This window comes from Perissodus microlepis, chromosome 9 (genome assembly GCF_051167445.1).
Source record: "Perissodus microlepis isolate ML-2025 ecotype Zambia chromosome 9, ASM5116744v1, whole genome shotgun sequence".
NCBI classification, from domain to species: Eukaryota; Metazoa; Chordata; class Actinopteri; order Cichliformes; family Cichlidae; genus Perissodus; species Perissodus microlepis.
In genome coordinates this window covers 26,082,000-26,101,332 of record NC_140469.1, presented here as the reverse complement: position 1 = coordinate 26,101,332, position 19,333 = coordinate 26,082,000, and the positions used below count along the sequence as shown (strand labels likewise).

Genomic DNA, 19,333 nt, shown 5'->3' with positions numbered 1-19,333 from the left:
CAATCAAATAACATTTTTTTTACACGTGCACTACAGCCCAGAACTTTCAAAGACATCACCCCGCAGAGAAACAAGTGAGAATGCAGATGTCCCCTGCAGCCAGAACAGACATTAAATGGTCCTTAACCTGCCAGCTCTCTAGATCAGAGTCCTTGTGATTTATGCCTATGTGATAACTGATGATGTTAACTCTCCTGCCCCCCTGTACTCTCTACCCAGGAAGCACCCTCTCCAAAACCAAACAGACTATTTCCAGCACTTAGATGTAATCTGATGTGCTGGCTCCTGCTGTGCAATGTGAAATTGACTTGATACTGGCCCTGCATTGTGAATAAAAGCAGGAAAACTGCAGAGACCTCACTTTGCATTAGGCCACAGGCATTATAAGAAAAGCACTCAAGTAATCCTGAATTAAAACCTCAAGCAGAATTTTGCATCAGCAAAATATGACTTTGCAATCTCAGTAATTAGTTTTTTTTAAAAAATCTGTCAGATTTAACTGAGTCTACACATATGTTTATGTATGTCTCACTTAACGAAATAAATTCATCAGAAAACATAAATAATATATTATATTTTTTAGGAACTAACAGTACTTTAGTTTTAACATCACATTCCCATATTTTATTTACTAAATGTGTGAATTACTAAGTTATCATTTGTGTTTTTCCTCCGTTTAACTGATATTTATTTATATAAAAAGATTGAATATCCAATCCATGAGCCATCATCACAATACTCAGAGGTCAGACTCCACCTGGTTTTGATCTTGGCCTTCATTGATCTCATTGACACACTTTTATGTGTGTTTCGACCAGTTGTCATAATCCGTGCACAGACATCGAAGCATGACAAACACCTGCCAAACCACTGTTTTTATGGTGCCGTAACACTAGGTGTCTCCAAGAACACATTTTCCTGACACATGCACTCGCAGTTCCACACAGGCTGGACCCGTTTTGTCTTTAAATTCTTTGTGGCATAAATTCAACAAGGTGCTCAAAACATTCCTCAGATTTTGATGTATATTTACATGATGGCATCACACAGTTGCTGCAGAGTTTTTGGTGGCACATGCGTGATGTGAAACCCCCATTCCACTACAGCTCTATTAGATGGAGATCTGGTGACTGTGGAGGGCATTTGAGTACACTGTTGTTTTCAAGAAACCAGTTTGAGAGGATCTCAGCTTTGTGACATGACACATTATTGCTGAAAGCAGCCATAAGAAGGTGGGTACACTGTGGTCATCATGGGATGGACGTGGTCAGTAATGATACTCTGTTGTGTTTAAACGATGCTCATTAACAATGTTACTAAGGGGCCCAGAGTATACCAAGAAAATATCCCACACACTAGTACACCACCACCACCACCACCACCCTGAACTGAAACAAGGGAGGATGGATCGATGCTTTCCTGTTTCATTCAATTTAGAACCGTCCAAATGTCGCAGCAGAAAATCAAGATTCATCAGGCTAGACAGCGTTTTTACAGTCTTCTGTAGGGCTGTGCGATATGACCAAAATCTCATATCCCGATATAAGAATTCTATCGTCCGATAACGATATAAATCACAAAAATGTAACATTTTCTGTAAATTCTGTGAATCTCGGGCAGCTCGTCTTGCGTGAAGTGTTTCCAGCTGCGCGTCATGTAGCTGGAGTCGAGTGTTTTAACCGATGCATGAAACGATACATTTTTAGACATAAGTTGTAACGGCCGCCGTTTTCTTTGTGAGTATTTATTACACGGCGTGCTGCGGGGGAAAGCCTGTTCTAACGTTTGAGTCTAAGGTTTATTTTTTAGCACCTGGCGGCTCTTTTTTAATTCTCATCCGTAAATAATCTGCTCTTTCACGTGATTCAGTTTATTTTGAAAAGTCTCAACAGGATCTTGAGCTTTATTGTGAAAGGTTTATGTGGAACATAAACAAGCGGACACGCGATGCTGTTACCGTTGTTGTTGCTAACCACAACGCATAAAAACAGTCGCTTGTCCGTCGTAGTGTGGTTATATTAAATATAAGATAAAGAGAACTTTAAGAAATGAATATAGCCACTACAGTGACCATCAGAACGATGAAAAAATATTGCCGTAAACAGTTTATTTTGCGACACCACGAAACAAACGATAGCGTAAAATGAAACGATAGACGTTTTTATATCGTCAACCGATATATATCGTTATATCGAACAGCCCTAGTCTTCTGTTGTCTAACTTTGATAAGTCTGTATGAATTGTAGCCTTAGTTTCCTGTTCGTAGCTGACAGGAGCGGGGCACCTGGTGTGGGCTTCTGCTGCTGTAGCCCATCTGCTTCAAGGTTCGACATGTGCTCTTCTGAAAACGTTGGTTAAAAGAAGGCGTTATTTAAGTTACTGATATACTCTTGTCAACTCACTGAGCTGCTGCTCAGTGGATAGTTTGTCTGTTGAGACCATTCACTGTAAACACTGTAGGTGGTCGTGTAGGTAAATCCCAGTAGAGCCGCAGTTTCTGAAATACTTGGACCAGCCTGCCTTTTCTTCCTCATTCTGGTGGCTGGTTTGAACTTCACCGGAGGATCTTGACCATGTCTCAATGCCTAAGTGCACTGAGTTGCTGCCATCTCACTGGCTCATTAGGTGTTTGCATAACAAGCAGTAGAACAGTTATGCTCTACTGCTTGTAACTTTCTCACAGGTAACTTTATAAAGTTACCTGTGAGAGTATATACTAGTTTTAAGACAGTAGATAAACTGCTGTCCAGTAAAGCCTGACTTATTTCAGCAAGAAAGACACACTCCACGTGTATTACAACAGCATGGCTCTGTAATTAAAGAGTAGAAGAAGAACGAGTAGAAGAAAGCTTGTCAAAAAGGATGTAGGGCATCCATATGATCATTGCACCTTTGTCCAGTATTCATCTGTGTTAGATCCACATAGGTAAAATAAATACTGACTTTAAATAATCCAATAAAGAAGAAAGAAACCGTACCAGCTATGCTAAGCACATACAACCAAAGTCCTTCTATAAAGAAGTCTTCAAACTCAGCAGCCCGCAGAGCCTCTGGGCATTTATTTTGAAGCTGCTGTCTACATAAATGTGAAAAGAGCCATAACTTTTATTTCAGTGAGACATAAAAAAACACATATATAGACTCACCAGCCAAATCTAACAATCTGCTTTTCCACCTGCAGGTTGGACTTCTAGTATCCACAGAAAAAGTAACACAATCCTACAGCTTCATTAGTGGCTCAATCCTGGCACCAGAGCACTGAACAATGCCGCGCTATTTCATGTTTTGAATACACCTAGCTACATCTTTACTGCAAGGGAAATTACTGATGTGTGAATAAGTCTGCCACCAACCACTTGAAACTGCCGTGACCCTCGTGTCAATGGAACGTGGTTGGTTCACAGGTTTCCTGCTTTGGGTCTTTATTGGCTTTTTGGTTGCGGTGACAGGACAGCCGACTTTCACATTTTAGGTATTCTGGGTATTGTTGTCTCGTCTCTATGTCAGTTGCACTCTTCCTCTTTCTGCTTTGAATAAATGTCATTTCCACTTGATGGAAAGACAGTGTGTAATAAAGTTATAGGCCAGCAGTTTTATTGTGAGGATATGTATTGCGGAGACAATGTCACAAAGTGAAGTTTAAAAAGTCAAAACTTCAAACTGCAGCAAAGAAATAAAGGTCAGGAGTCTGCAGTTTAGAGATGTAAAATGTTGAGCAGCCCCTGTGTTATACATGGCAAGTGAAGCAGTTCTGTCTGATTTACGTATTTTCTTTCTGTCCAGATGAATGATGGTCCCCTGTGTAAGTGCAGTGCCAAGGCCAGACGTACAGGGATCCGCCACAGCATCTACCCGGGGGAAGAGGTATGACACGCCATGAATAAATCACCCTTTCATAACCTTGAAGTTGTGCCACGCGGGGGCAAGGGCATTATTTTAGTCAGGCTAAATGCATTTTCTATACAGAGGCCATCTTCTATTGTGTTAAAGGTGAGACAGAAGCATCTTAAAGAACAAAAGGATATTACATTTCAGGAAATTTGACTGGGGAGTTGCGTCCGAGTGATTCATCGACTATTTTTCCACACACTGAGATTTTTCTTTTATGACTCACTTTCTTACTTTGCTGTGTTTTGGAACTATAACTCCCACCAGCTGCGTGCTCATCTAACAAGTAAAATGCATTTTATCTACAAAAAGCTCAGTCGCTCAGTTTCTTTTGCCTTTATGCCCAGTAGGAAATGATCAAACTCTGGGATTGTTTAATGAATCCTTAATGACTTTATTAACCAATGATAGGTACGTTAAATAGTGGTAAATGTGCATCATCCTTCAGACAAAGGCGGGTAAATGTCTGCTCCATACTCACTTGTTTGGGGATGTATATTTGATTGATTGATTGATTTTTTTAGTAATATTTTCTGTCTTAAAAAATCTGTCTCGAGTTAATTAGTGCGTTAATTTCTTGTTGCTCTTTGTTGACCTGGAAGTTGTTAGTCAATTATTTGTTTTAATAAGTTTCTAATGTGTATTGACTTTATAATTATGCTCATTATAGGATGCCAATTAAGCTTTTACTCATCACTCATACCAGCAGTTTGTCTTCATAATAACCTCTGCAAACATGCTTTGCTCTTCACTTACTTCTGCACTTAACAAGATGCCTCTGCGTGACTGCATTCATCTGCAGAAGGGAACAGCAATGCCCCCCCCCCTTTTTTTTTTCCCAGTCGGCTCAACCAGCTAATGAGTGAAATCCTATAAAGAGTCCATTAGCAGAACAATCCACTGTATAAGCTTAAGTAATTTCTCAAGAAAACTGGAAAATATGTTGTAGTTTAACCTTCATAATTAGAACATTTTGATGCCTTTTTCGCTCCAAATCGGTATAAATTGAATGTTTTTTGGCTTGATTATAAAGGACCAAGAAGGTGAATGACAGATTGGAATTAAAATACTTTAAAAGTAGACTGAAAAGATGGAATTAGCCACTGTGGCTAATCGCTGTCTTGGTCAGTGTTGTATTCATTAAAGCAGCGGTCCCCAAACTTTTTTGCGCCATGGACCAGTTTGTCAGACAATATTTTCATGGTCCGGCCTTTAAGGTGTAAATACAACAAAGTAAAATGATGCGACCAAGACAAAAACTTTGGTATTTTGTAAATATAGTAATAAACACAAATTCATTGTGTAATTGTGTGACTTTATTAGCAGCGTTCTCCTGAAATGCGCCAACAACAATGAGAGTAACATCCTCCTCTATGCCCCTTAATGCTCTCTGGTCACTATGGTAACGTGTGTATATTTATTATTATTATTATTATTATTATTATTATTATTATTATTATTATTATTATTATTGTTGTTGTTGTTATTATTGTTATTGTTAGCCAGCCTCAAGTGGACATTTGAGGAACTGCAATTTTTGACACTTTGATGTTCGCATCACCGTTAAAGTTGCCGTCCTATGGGTCTATAAAGGAAAAAAGGGAGTTTCAGTTACATTTACTTAAATTCGCTCATAAATGTCGAGCACAGAGGAACACCTCGGTGTCAAATATTGACTTTTTTAAATCTTTTCCAGCCTGTGAAACGGTGCCGTCCAATGAACAACAACGCTGGCAAACTGTTCCACTACAGGATCACTGTGTCACCTCCCACCAACTTCCTGGTATAACTTAAAATAAACAACTAGGTTGAATACATGCTAACCCATTGTTCTGATAGTAGCCAGTTTGTTTATATTCACAGCACTCTACCTAAACTACAGCGCTGTGTTTGCGTGCTCGTGAGACTGTTCTTGTTCTTTTCTGTTCCAGACCGACAGGCCGACAGTGATTGAGTACGATGACCACGAGTACCTGTTTGAAGGCTTCTCTCTCTTCTCCCACACTCCTCTCACTAACGTAAGCCTGCTTTGAATTGTTAGCAGCTCGGGCGGTAAGCCATGAATTTTCCACCACAGCACTCTCAGGTTTTTGACAGTAACAGTGGGTGTCAGTGTAAAGTCATTTTTCTCAGTTATGCTGTTGTGTTTTATAGTTTCTATTTTTATTTATTTACTTGTTCGGAGTCGGCAGTTCCTTTTGCGCTGAGCTTTTCGGAGGCGAGTGTCACACAGAGTTTACTCTATTTTGTTTGTAAGTGTCATGTTAAGCATCGCAAAGGTGAAGTATAAGTGTACTGGGTTGGTTACGACTTCCTCATTGACATTTCACCTCGGGGGAGTCTTTTTCTGCACAAATGCTTGATATAGTGTGTTATTCATAGATATGTGCAGCTTCACTAATGACTTAAAGGCCAAAAGGTTGTCTGGTAGAAACAGGATACACAAACCGAAATGCAAAAGTGTTTTTTGTGGATTGTTTCTTTTATTGGTGATATTTTAGGGCTTTTTTTGGAAACTCATTACTAGGATCCTGCTCATTAACCTTAGGGTTGCAAGAGGTATTCACATATACATAAATCTTGCACATCAGTTACCTTGCAGCTACATGAGGTCGAAAACAACAAGAGGAAAAGGAACCACATGTGTAATCTCTGTATATAAAGTGCAGTCACTGAAGTCCATGCAGTTAGAAAACAAAAACACATAAGGGATTTAAATGTAATTGATTATTCCTTTTTACATCATCTCCGTGCGCATTTCTGGACCACTTCTATTGCTGCTTTTACTTTAAGATCACTTTGTGAGGTTGCAGTATGACTGGTCACATGTACAATTCCACAAGAGAAAAACTGGATAAATTGTTCTTCCTTATAAAACGCATATTTCTCATTTCCACACCTGAAGGCAGTAGATCTGGTAAGGAGTTTGTCCAAGAGCATCCAAGTCATGTCCCCTAGGGTCAGACTTTCAATACCAACTCCAACTTGAGGCATCTGAGGATTTGGGGGGAAAATAGCACCTGAGTTTGTGCCATCGTGTAATGGTACATGAAAATACAACGTGTTTTTTTTTTTTTTTCCCCACACCATCTCAATCTTCCCTCATTTCCCCACCTTGCACACCTGATGTGGCTGCATGCAGGGTTTTGCCTTCTTTCACAAAATGAAATGATGTATTAAAGCAGTTGAAAGGTCACTGCTTTAACACATTTGAAGAGATCCAGCGCACATCATTCAATTCAATTCAATTCAATTCAATTCAATTCAATTTTATTTATATAGCGCCAAATCACAACAAAAGTCGCCTCAAGGCGCTTCATAGATACAGAGAAAAACCCAACAATCATATGACCCCCTATGAGCAAGCACTTTGGCGACAGTGGGAAGGAAAAACTCCCTTTTAACAGGAAGAAACCTCCGGCACAGGAAGAAACCTCCGGCATTGTGCAAGCAGTCATAATGGAGCTTCCAGAAAGCGATCTAAAAATAGCAGAAAACCCTGGAAGCATGTCAGCGCCACACAAGGAGACTTTGTTCAAGGGGACATCAGCCAAATTAAAATCAGGCATTAGTTTTGATTTATATGGGTGGAGTTGCAGAAGTTTGCAATAGCAAACTGATTTTTCTTAGTTTTTTTTATTCCCTTTTCCCTCTTATGTGTGAGCCCGCCTGCTCGAAAGCCTGCGGTTTAAATAGCCCAGGCCCACGATCAGTTGTGCAGCTCAGTCAGATCTAGATTGGCTGTGATGGGACACTCTCAACCTTCTACGTGTCTGTTGAGGCAACACATCATTTTTTCGTATTTTCAGCATTTAAGTGGACCATCCCTCCTCCTTTTAGCTCCACTCTTGTCAGAAATAACTTCAAATCGACTCTTGGCTTCGGGTCGACTTCTTTGTCGCGTGGACAAAGTGCTCCTCTCTCCCAGGGCTGACCTTGTCACAGAGTCCTCTTGCTCACTTTTGAAGGCCCATCAGTGACTGTCAAACACTAGAGTGGCTGTGATTTGAGAGGAGCCGCTCTTTCTCCCCGTCCCCAAAGTGGAAGTTTTAAAGGAGAGAAATCAGCCGAGGGGATCACCAAACGCCGTTTCTGGAATATTTCCCTCCCCTCTCTACGTATGTGTGTGTTTTTCCTGCACGTTTGAATACTAGAGCACTCGGTCAATATCCCCTCTAGCTTGAAAAGAACCCAGAGGATTAGGCATGATTTGAACTGGATAATTTACACGGCCCTTGTTAAAAGCTGGGGTAAACTCTTCGTGGCAGTGCGGGGATTAGGAACCGTAGAGTCTGGTGATATTAGCCCCCTGCTAGTTGGCTGCTGGGATGGGCAAGAATGAAAGTAGCTCCCAGGTTAATCTCTTAAAATGGACCCCTGCGCTCTAACAACAAAGACCGTGTAACTAGGGAGATTAAACACAGAAGAGCAGGCTTATCTATTTAGCATGATTTCAGTTAGTTAATTTTCAAGAGTCAGGTGCTCACGCCTGTGTGAGTGAGTGGGGGGAGAGCACTTGTACATGTGTGTTTGAGTTGCTTTTTTTTTTTCCATGTGGTTTCCAAATATTCCAACAGATGTGAGCTAGCTCCACTGAAGACAAAAAAAACACCCCAAAAACAAGGTTTTAATGAGTTTCCTTGCAAAGCTGTGACCTCTGCCTAACGCCATGGTAATGAGTCGGTCTGTCCGTTCTTCTTCTCATCCTCTGCTCCTTTCATCATCACAGATTCCATTGTGCCGTGTGATCCGCTTCAACATAGATTACACCATTCACTTCATAGAGGAGATGGCACCGGAGGTCAGTAAAACCCCACTTTATCTGCCAGCTCTTTTTCTCCCCTTTCTCACCCCTTTTGTTTTTATCTCAAACGGCTGAGACTGAGCGCCGCTGAGCCCCGTGTAACTCTCGCACCTCAGTGCTCGGATGAGTGAAGGTGCTAATCCTTTTAGAAGAGGAAAAAGAGCTTCCTTTTGACCCGCTGAGGGTGATTGTATCAATAAGGTGGCTTATGTGATAAAGTCTCAGAACTGGATTTAGTTATCAATCATATCTACATTATGTGGTAGTCTTTGTGGCTGCATGCTGCTACTGTATATTCACGTGGCGCTGATAACAAACCTCTGCTGTCTCTCGTGTACAGAACTACTGCGTCCGAGGCCTGGAGCTGTTTGCCTCCTACTTGTTCCGGGATATTCTTGAGCTTTATGACTGGAACCTGACAGGTACGATTCCCAAAGCGAGGGCTCGCAATTACACACAGATCACAGAAACTCCCAGCTTTATCGGTGATTGTCGCTTGTAAATTGCAGCGTGTCCTACCAGCATCTCTTACGCATGGGTCACAAAATGAGAGGAAATTATCTTAAATTGCAGCTTGGACGCTACAGAAATACCAAAATGGGCATCTTATTGAATGCCATCCTTTATTTTTATGGAAATATTTTTTGTGTATAATAGTTTTGCTTTTTTAAAAGCCTCGATTTGTCTTGTTTTTTTGGGGTTTTTTCTTCGACATAAGTGACCATATTTAGATGAGAGGGTGCTAACGCTTGCAAGGTTTGTTAGCAAACTGCATTCACACAAACTCACACATACAAACCTGCATTAAGAGTTAAAAGGTGGGAATGCACTTTGTTAAAGCAGCCAGCTTGGCTCAATAAGATAAATTCTGACTCACTGAACAAAACAGCTCTGAAAAGTTGAAAGAACTTGTTCAGCTAAATAGAAAATACAAGAAAGCGAAGACCTCGATAAATCAGATCTAGTATGAGCTTAAATTTAAAATTAATAGAAGTATTGTGGTGTCTGTTATAGATACCACAATGCTTGCACGCAATAGATGCAATAGAAAATGTTGAGCATCTCCAGTAAGTGGTGCAGAGGCTGGTAAGGATCTATTACCATTTGGGTGATGCTTGTATCCACTGATGGAGAATTCCAAACTGTGTTCATGTAAACTGGATTGAAACAGAGCAATTCCCTCAGCCACTATAATGGATGCATTCCAACAGCTAGCAGTTCGATAGTTAGTCCGCAGAAGCATTTCTTCACAGCAACGTGTCTGCGATTACATCGACGTTTAAACCACAACCACTGCAGTCCGTCTGTATTTCTTCTTACTGCTCAGAATAACGTTACGTGTGAAGCCAGGTACACTGTGGTCCCAGGAAGCGTGAGTGTTTCATCTACACGCCTACACTTAATCAGCCCAACGAGCTCGTTCCGTGTTATTGTCCCGATACCTCCGTGGAACAGCTGTGAAAGACGGTCATTTCCTTCATAGCTTCTCTGGGATTACAAGCCTCGCTCCTGGTGGTAGAACTGTCAGTGCGATCAGCTGATAGAGATTCGCTATTCCCAAAAGTGTAATCCAATTTTAAAACACTGGTAGGCTTTTAAAACTTCACTGCAAGACAAAAGGTGGCTGTTTCGATCTTGCCTAAAACACAGTGAGCAAGGAAAATCAACCTTTATGTTGAAGTCATTAAAAACAACATCATGAGCTGCTGCAACAGACTGCCTCTCAGTGTTTCACTCACCCAAAGTGGAGCACACCTTTCTCAGATGAGTGCTTCAAGCCCCATCATTTGGTCGGTAGCTGCGTTAAAAATGATCCAAAGGGGAACAGACGCCATCGGCAAGAGGTCAATTTTTGGAACTCCAGTTTTTCTAATTCCGTTTTTTCTTGTTACAGATGAGGCGACAGTGATATAGATATATATGTATGTATGTATATATACTAAAATACTTCAGGATGGATGCACCAAAGCCTCATCAGGCAGATTATGGCATATTTGTCAAAACTCCCTAAAACTAAAGATCAACTGTCTTTTTAATGTGATTTTAGTTAGTTTTGTACATACATCTAACTCATTTGTTAGACTATTTTTCAGTAAACTACAAAGTTTTACGATGACTCGTCTAGTTTTAAGGTTAGCTTTAATCCACTATTATAACGTTGCTGAGACACCTGTCAATCACTATGGCCAAATTTCTCATTTTAAAACTTTAAAAGTAATAATCTTTGACAGGTAAGTTTAAAAAAACAAAAACAAAAAAAGTTTATACTGTGAAATATATTTTACTGCAGGACTCACTTTTCGTGTCAGCCCCCAGTGGCCATTTGAGGAACTGCATTCTGTTATAAACTTACTTGCTGTAATGTTTTCTCAGATGCATATATAGTTGAATAACAAGGCTCATAAAACTAAATAATGGATTTTTTTTGTTGCTTAGTAATAAAGTTATGCTTTCTTTTCTCCTTGGTTACAATCTGTTGAGAACTGTGTTGAAATGTGTTTAAAACAATGTAATTTTCCCCATTATTACAACAGTGCTGCATTTTTGATAACAATGTGCACAGATCATGCATTTATATTATACCTGTCAGAGTGATAATGAGGAGATAAGATGGGGGCAGAGAGCATTGGCGACCAACACCTAATCCTATATGAGTTTAACCTTTGCAGTCATTACACATACAGAGAACATTTTAAATATTAAACATAGTAATTCACATTTAGAGTCACATCCATGATATGAAGGAAAAGCTTGAATTCTTATTAATAACTCTTATTTTAAATAATTGGGGTCTTCATTTCAATTTCATGAAGTTAGACTCTTAATAATGAGTGAAAAGCACGTAAGACTGTCATTAATAAATGTCTTTTTTCCAGATCCGGAGTCTGACGGTGAGGTCTCTGGATGCCCACGTTTCCATTTCATGCCACGTTTTGTCAGATTTCTGCCTGGTAGGACTCGTCACAGAACCTTCTTTTTTTGCCATTTGTCTCCCTCTTGTGGTCTGTAATTCTTAAGCTGTCTCACGTTGCCTAAAACCCAAAAAACTCTCCTCCAGCGATATCCACTCGAAGCTTTTACACTCATGGTGATAGTTGTGGTTCGTTCTTGGTAAAATGGCAGATGGAGTTAGTGCCTGAGCCTCTGCGTGTCTGCCTGGTATTCATCTTTGATGCACATGATGGTGCTGGTGCACTATGATATTACCGCAGCGTTTGTCATGACAGCCGTGCCCACCTACTTTCTCTCTATCGAAAAACAATTTCTCTCCCAGTTCTCCCAATTTAGTCGGCTACAAACACTTATCTGTCTCTTTTACAAAAGCGCCAGAAGACCCAATCCAGTGTTTCTGATGTGATCTGTAAAGGGGAAAGAGGCAGAGAGCAAACAGGGGAGTTACAGTGAGAGCACGATGACGGTGTGTTTGGAATTTAGAGTTGCGGGGTGTGCATTAGTCCTAATGCATCCCGGACTGAGAGGACAGTGGCTTTTTTTTTGGTTTGTGTCCATCTGAAATGGAGGTCAATCAATTTTGCATGAGTGTCTATTAAACTGCCTCTGTTTGACCTGCTTGATTGCACGCTTGTGTTCAGCTGTATTTCTCTGCACATGCATATGTGTGTGTGCGGTGCCTCTCAGCTTATTTCTGATCTTGTAATTCAGGGCGGACTGTTATTATAAGCGTGTCATTATGTGCCTTCACGTATCGCGCGCCGTCCGACCTTGCATCAGCTCCCCTGCTCACCTGTGCACTTCCTGAACAGTGCCATTGTAATGCACGGGGACATTTTCACAGTATATTTTCGCTGAATATTGGCTGAGAAACTGAGAGTTGGCAGAGGTGAGGCGGGTTAGATGTATAAAACAGAGAATATTCTCCAACAGCATTCTTGATTTTTATACAACAACACATGGATGCTCGGAGAAACAGTTAACCTCCTATAACTGCAGTGAGGCTTTTACATTTTTCTTTTTTTTCCCATTAACTATAAATATCTGTTGAACTCTGTCTTCAGCTTCTATGCATACGTGGCTTTATTAATTTATTTCTTCTTTGTGTTTATGAAATGTCTCAGATGGCGGGAAGGAGGTGCTGTCAATGCATCAGGTGCTGCTCTACCTACTACGCAGCAGCAAGCCCCTGGTCCCCGAGGAGGAGATTGCAGATATGCTGCAGTGGGAGGAGCTGGCGTGGCAGAAGTACGCCGAGGAGTGCAAGGGCATGATCGTCACCAACCCGGGCATGGTGAGGCCCTCGGCTTCTTTGTTACGACACCGAGGTGGCTTTGTCTGACATTTCAAGGACGTTTGCGCGTCCCCTCAGACACTGCAGGAATGAGGCTGCTCCTGTTAGCCTGTGACACGAGCAGCCTCACCTTTTGTGCCCAGGGCGTTTGTTGTCATCGGCACTATTACGGCAGGAAGGTTTTTATGTCGCAGTCAAAGTTGGTTAACCTTCTCGTGTGGCCCACATTATGAAGGAGGTACAGAAATTGTGTCTGGGTAAAGGTGAAGATGTCCTTGCTAGCAAGGATGTTGCATATGAGCAGTGAATGTGATTGTGTAACCTTTGGTGTGGGTGAGTTATTGAGTCAACTGCTGTTCCTGGCAGAACTGAATTGTTGCTGTCAGCCTTTCCATACCGTGGGTGTATAATGGTCTTCCATTGCTGCGCTCAACTTAAAAGATTAGACCACCAGTCAAACAAAGTGTATTAAAGAGGTCGTGTCTGGAGCTTTACCCTCTTTGAAGAAAACAGAGTTATCAGAGGCAAGGGTCAAAGCAATGGATCACGACACTCCCAGGAAGCTTTTTCCAATATTGGTGATTGTTTGGATGGCTGATTACAGCCACTTCATTCTCTCTGACCAAGCATGGTTTTAAAATATTTACAGCTCTAAGCCCAGCGCCTTAAGCTTTGATTAAATCACTGCCGTTCCTGTGTGTTGTCTGTAAAACATGCCAGAAAATTAATATTTTAAACATGCCAATCACAAGTTCCCCGAGTCCAGGGCAGAGTTTCCAACAGGAAAGCTGTCATGCCCGGCGGCTGCGACTGGTCGGGAATGAGAGTTCAATCAGTGTAGCGCTAGCAGCTGTGCACGTGCTCGGTGGGTGACGGGCGTGAACTCACCTCAGGGTGTTTATTTCCCACTTCCAGGTTAAAGATAAAATAGCGAAGGCTCTACCAGCAGCGGTGCATCGAATCAAGTTTAACCTTGTTGAGATGCAGCCATGAATAACTTGGCACTCTGGTTTAGTTAACATGTGTAGCCGATCAGCTGAGCAGGCAAAACATATCAACTCATAATACCCTTTGTTTTTTACACTTGCACTTTCTTCAGGCTGTTGCTTCTGGATTTATTTCTTTTTAATCTCCCGCTGTGAGGCCTGGCAAGGGTCAATTTAGGCCCGCCACTCTGTAGCAAGGAGGAGAGGGAGGAAAGAGAAACTGAAGGCCTTATTATCCCAGATGTTTTGTAACAGCAGCCAAAACACACATTATGTCGGTTTATGAAATGCCTCCCACCTGAACATCTCAGATTTATCTTTAAAAAAATTCCCTGTTACGCACAATTTCAGGCTCCTGCTGTTATTAGTTTTCTCCAAAATGCTTTTCAAGGCATGGCAGTCGCATCTTTTTAGGAGCCATTTTCAATTTCATTATCTCGAAAACTACTTGCACTCGGTCATTCGAATGTTTTAGGGTAAATACCTGGTACTGTGGCTCTATGAATACAGACTCTCAGCAGTGTCAGCTTAACAGAGAATGATGGATGCTTTAAATTTGATCTCTGACAGCAAATTTAAAGACCTGCAGAAACCACATTTTTGCAGGCAGGGGGCTGATATTTGATTTACAGCTTCTCATAAACAAGGACCTAACATTTTTTTTTTCTTTTAAAACAGTCCAAATCTGCTGAATGATTTTGCAGATATTAAGTGTATAATATGGAAACTTCACTGTGATATTCCCCAGGAATGACACAGTGTGCCAGCTCCACGTGAACTTTTTTAGAAAGAGCAAGATTGTGTTAATGTTATGCTCAAAATTTGTGATGTTTCTCTCTCGTTTTCCCCAGTATGAATTTTTGAAATACTCTTATATGAGTGTAGCAGCCAATGAGCTGTGAGACCACATTCACAGAGCCATATAATCAGATATTTATCCTGAAAAACGGGAACGACCTAGCTTAAGTCGTCATGCATAATTACTTTAAGGAAGTGTATCTTTCCCCTCGACTTCTTTCAGTTAAATCTGAGGTGGGAAGTTTCTGTTAAATCCAGAATAAAGTAACAGCGCCGTAAAATGGAGTGTAATAAAAGAAAAGTGTTCAATGAAATAAAAGCAGCTTAAAAATGCTTAAATAGAACAAAATGGCTCAGTCAATTATAAAAAACATAGAAGTGGGAAAGTTTACTAAATGTAGTAGAGAACAAGCACAGCAAATAGCAGATGGCAATAAAGTGGCTCATTATACACACAGTTTAAACTGCAGCTAACATTGCAATTAAGTTGGAAAAATACACTGCAACCAGGCATTTTTATCAATAGATTAATTAAACCAAACCAGCAGCATTCTCATTTCCGTAAGTCACATAATTGATAGGAAACACAAGTGTTTTCTTGCAGGTATTTAAGTGTAAACCATACAGCGCTCCGTAATCAATAAAAATGTCCTTTCAGGGCTAAGTGGTGTAGGTCAGCCCGTCCGTACTCTCGCTCTGTGAAAAGCCCTCACCTGCTGCGTTACACCAAGGTCACATGCCGCTCCGAGTGAAAGCATCCGATGCCAATCACGCGAGGCTCCCCTGACGCCATCACCTTTCAATCTGTTACAGTGCATTAAAGCATAGGTGGAGGAGCTGAGGACACTAAATGGCCTAAGATCTGTGAATTAGCATTTACAGTGTATTTGTCGGGATTGTAAACAGGGCAATCACGCCGCCAATCAAACCTGATTATGTCGCTTTAACGGCACAATCAAAGTTGCCTGCCGACCTCTCGCTCTCTAATCAAACTTTGCATGCAGGCGGCGACGGGCGGACACGGCTAATGTCAAGGTGAGCGCAGGCCTCCAGCCATCTGCCATGCAGATCAGCGCGCCTTATGCCGCGGCCCCTTCCTCTGATCCCACCACACGCCTGACAGGCCAACTGTGATTTGGGAGTCGGCCGAGGACATGTTGCCTGTCAATCTCCTCCCCGATAAGAGCGTCAGAAGTTAGCTCGCCATCCCCGGCATCGCTTTATCATTGTTGCGCTCACGCTACGAGCACAATCTGGGCCTCATCTCATTATACTCCTGTGACAGATGACCCTTGTTGGGTGGATTATTTTTTATTTCACATGCTAGCAGCAGGTGACTGATTGATGGTTGCCCGGTAGCTATGTAAATATGTTTCTCCTCGCTGTGCTGACTTCTTTGTTTTTCTCCCCCCCCCCACAGAAACCGAGCTCGGTGCGCATCGACCAACTGGACAGGGAGCAGTTCAACCCAGACGTCATCACTTTCCCCATCATCGTTCATTTTGGGATACGGCCCGCGCAGTTAAGCTACGCTGGAGACCCCCAGTAAGGCCGCCGACATGCACAGATAAATAGCTTCCCCCGCTGCTCACCGGCCCCCTCGTTCCCACCGCTCCTCGTTCGTTCGGTGGCGAGAGAAGAACCGGCGGCGTTGCACGTCAAGGAAAGACGAGAGCGGCGTATGTCAAAGAGGAGGGGCGCTAGCTGAAGGGGAGGAAGAGGAAGAGAAAACGAGCGGCGTGACATTTTTACATGCGTCGTCACGGGTCCCAGGTTTCCGCTGGGTGCCTCCGCGGCGGGAGCTGGCGCGGTTTGTCTCGTGAATAGTAATGCAACATACACGCACCGGAGGGCTTGCAGTAGGGAATATTGTACTGTGCCGCTGCATAATTAACAAAAGCAGTGTATTAGATCATGTGAGCGGCAGTCTCTGAGGTGTTCAAAGAGATGCGACAACATCGCTAATCAAAAGTCAGCACACAACTCCTGCACTCTGATGCTAAATTTAAACCTGTGGCTTTCTTTTTTAACTCAAATGTCTGGTTTAAAGCGTAACAGTCAGGGAGAGGTGCGGGAGGAAAATGGTGGTGATGAAGATGCAAACAAGAGGATGATCATTAGGGAATCCATTTAGGCAGAACTAGTTTGCTTCTTCCCTCTGACTAATGTCCCCTCTCCCCTGCTGCCACGTTTTAGCAGTCTGTCCACTGAGCACTTTCATCCCCGTGCACCCTGCTGCCATGTCAAACTTCTCAAAGCGGCAGACAACGACAAATTTATGGATGGATTGGGACATCATTAGCTGATGCAGAAACGAGTAGTAAGAGACCAGCGGAAAGGATTTCCTACCACTGCTAATGATGCGTGTAGCGAGGGCAGGAGTCGGTGTTGACTGCGGCTGCAGCAATGCCACAGAGAGGGAGTCTTGGACACAGCAGCAGCATATATTAACTCGGGAGACTGAAGATGCTGTGTTGTCGTCTTCTCTCCGCGCCGACCGCTGGACACGTGCGCTCGGGGGCTGCCACTCGAGCTTCCCCCAGCTCGACCAATGAGGCAGGAGTGATGGCGTGACAGAGGTCAGGAGATGTATAGAAAAGCAGGAGCGACACACACAGGGGGAGAAGGGGTAAAAAACTATGCAGAGGAGGCGAAACCCCTCTTTCAGAAAAGCCCTCAAACGTGCTGTCGGGTTTTCATGTCGGTCTCGCTGAATAACTACAACACCGCCAGCGTGGCTCGAGTTTGAACCGAACACCGTCACGTTCATGCCTCGCTGATGTATGGCTTCAGAGTGGCAGAGTCTCTTGTCACTCATGAGCCTGAAGCTGAGCTCATAATTTGCATACCGAGCCGTGATTGGGCCGTTTTCTCCTGACACTGACAGTGACACTCTACTGACACAGTGTTTCCATGCATCATTTTTCTTATCCGTGCCTGCGTCGCTCACTGCAGTTACATTTCACAGAACGCAAAAGCGGCTGTCTTTATTTTTAAATGGGTTTTCCAAACGTTTAAGGAGAATGGAAATAAAACGGTGCACAGTGTTTGATGAGGAAAGCAAAATGAAGTTGATTTGATGCTGTCAGGTCCTGTAATGCTGAAGGCTTCTCATTTTTCTCAGATCACTCGGAGTCAAGTCTTTGGTCTGAAAAGGCAAAGAGTGCAATGTAACGACTAAAGCAACAGAAACGTAAAGAAATAAAGGAATTTATACACTTTCTTTACAATAAATGACCTTTTTTAAACACAAATATATAAAACTTATATTTTCCCCCATTAAAAGTTTTCAAATTTACAATGTTTAATGGATTAAAATTGTCTACTTTTATTTTTTTTTATTTAACCATAGAGCAGCTTCGTGCATTGGGAGCCTTGAGCTTGTTTCATGGCTTCATTAGCTGGCTGGTCACCACTTATTTTACAGAGTGGAGCATTTGAATCACCTGTTGAGATGAACCATTGATTTCAGTAAGATTCTTGATCTTTTCTTTTAAATGCAGCTTTCTTTTTGTTGGCACTCTGACACTCTTCTGGTGTCTCATCTTTGGCTCTTTCTCGCTTTTCAAAGAAGCTCTTCAGCGACAGGGTTAGTTTGTAGACTTACTGATGCCTGGGGGGAAAAAAATCGGACTGAGTTAAGTGCGGGCAGAACAGCATGAAAAAACAATCGGTTTAAAACAAGACAAAGTTGAAATGAGATGCAGCATGTGAAAACCAGGCTAAAATAATTAATTTTTTAAGTTGTTTTCATGTTTCTGTAAATAGTTTTGTTAATTTTTATATGAATTTAGATTATTTTGGTTTAGCACATAGTCACTTATAGCAGGTTCTTTGGCTAAAGAAGGAAAAGTTACTAATGGCTGAATTATACTTCAGCGGGAAATCTACATTACAGCGTAGTCGGAATCTATTCTTGACTCTAACCTAACCGTAACCTGATGTGGAACTCCCGAAATATAAGAAATTATGACCAAACAAATAACATAAAAACCTGCAGACCAGCGCGTTTCACAAGATCGAGAGAAGAGAATCATAAAGCTACTGCATCCAGCTGTAAGCTGTAGTCATGCTGGTTTCTCTTTTTTCTCCATCACCCCACACACACACACACACACACACACACACACGAATGTCAGCATGTGAAGTAAAATAATAAACTTAAAAACTGTTTACAATCATCTGTGCACCCTTAGCCCTCTAGCTTCTATCCTATTCTACCCTAAGTCTTTCTGACTGAATAAAGCTTTGTCTTATCTCAGCTTTTCAGTCATGTCAAACTCCTTGAAAACAGTTAAAAAAAACAAAACAAAATGTATAAATAAATGTGTTTGTGTATCAGGTGTAAAATCCCTCCAAACTGCTGCTGCTTTGCTGCTAACTTCCTCCTACTATAGCGCTCCTACTAGCTGCTGCAGTCCTGCAAACAAAGAGGCAAACACAGTTAAATGGATCAGTTTGTGTGGATGGTTTATTGAGTAAGGATCGGACTAATATCTGATCAATGCGTCCCTATCATTGTGTCTTATCTGCACCTTAAAGCGCTCTGGAGCGTATTTACAAACCAGAAGAGACAGTCGTCCCACTCTGGGCCTTCGTAAAAGGGGTGTG

At 42.0% G+C, this 19,333-nt stretch overlaps 1 protein-coding gene across 3 annotated transcripts in view; it reads left to right on the top strand.

Annotated features, from left to right (window-relative positions):
- The window catches only part of drosha (drosha ribonuclease III), a 139,998-nt gene that overhangs the window by 11,313 nt on the left and 109,352 nt on the right, over positions 1–19,333 (top strand). For all 3 annotated transcript variants that reach the window (XM_084939788.1, XM_084939786.1, XM_084939787.1), the window contains 8 exons: positions 3,784–3,864; positions 5,585–5,671; positions 5,820–5,906; positions 8,618–8,689; positions 9,033–9,114; positions 11,569–11,643; positions 12,769–12,938; positions 16,143–16,267. In XM_084939788.1, the coding sequence (XP_084795914.1) occupies positions 3,784–3,864; positions 5,585–5,671; positions 5,820–5,906; positions 8,618–8,689; positions 9,033–9,114; positions 11,569–11,643; positions 12,769–12,938; positions 16,143–16,267 (779 nt within the window). The remainder of the gene's footprint in view (positions 1–3,783; positions 3,865–5,584; positions 5,672–5,819; positions 5,907–8,617; positions 8,690–9,032; positions 9,115–11,568; positions 11,644–12,768; positions 12,939–16,142; positions 16,268–19,333) is intronic.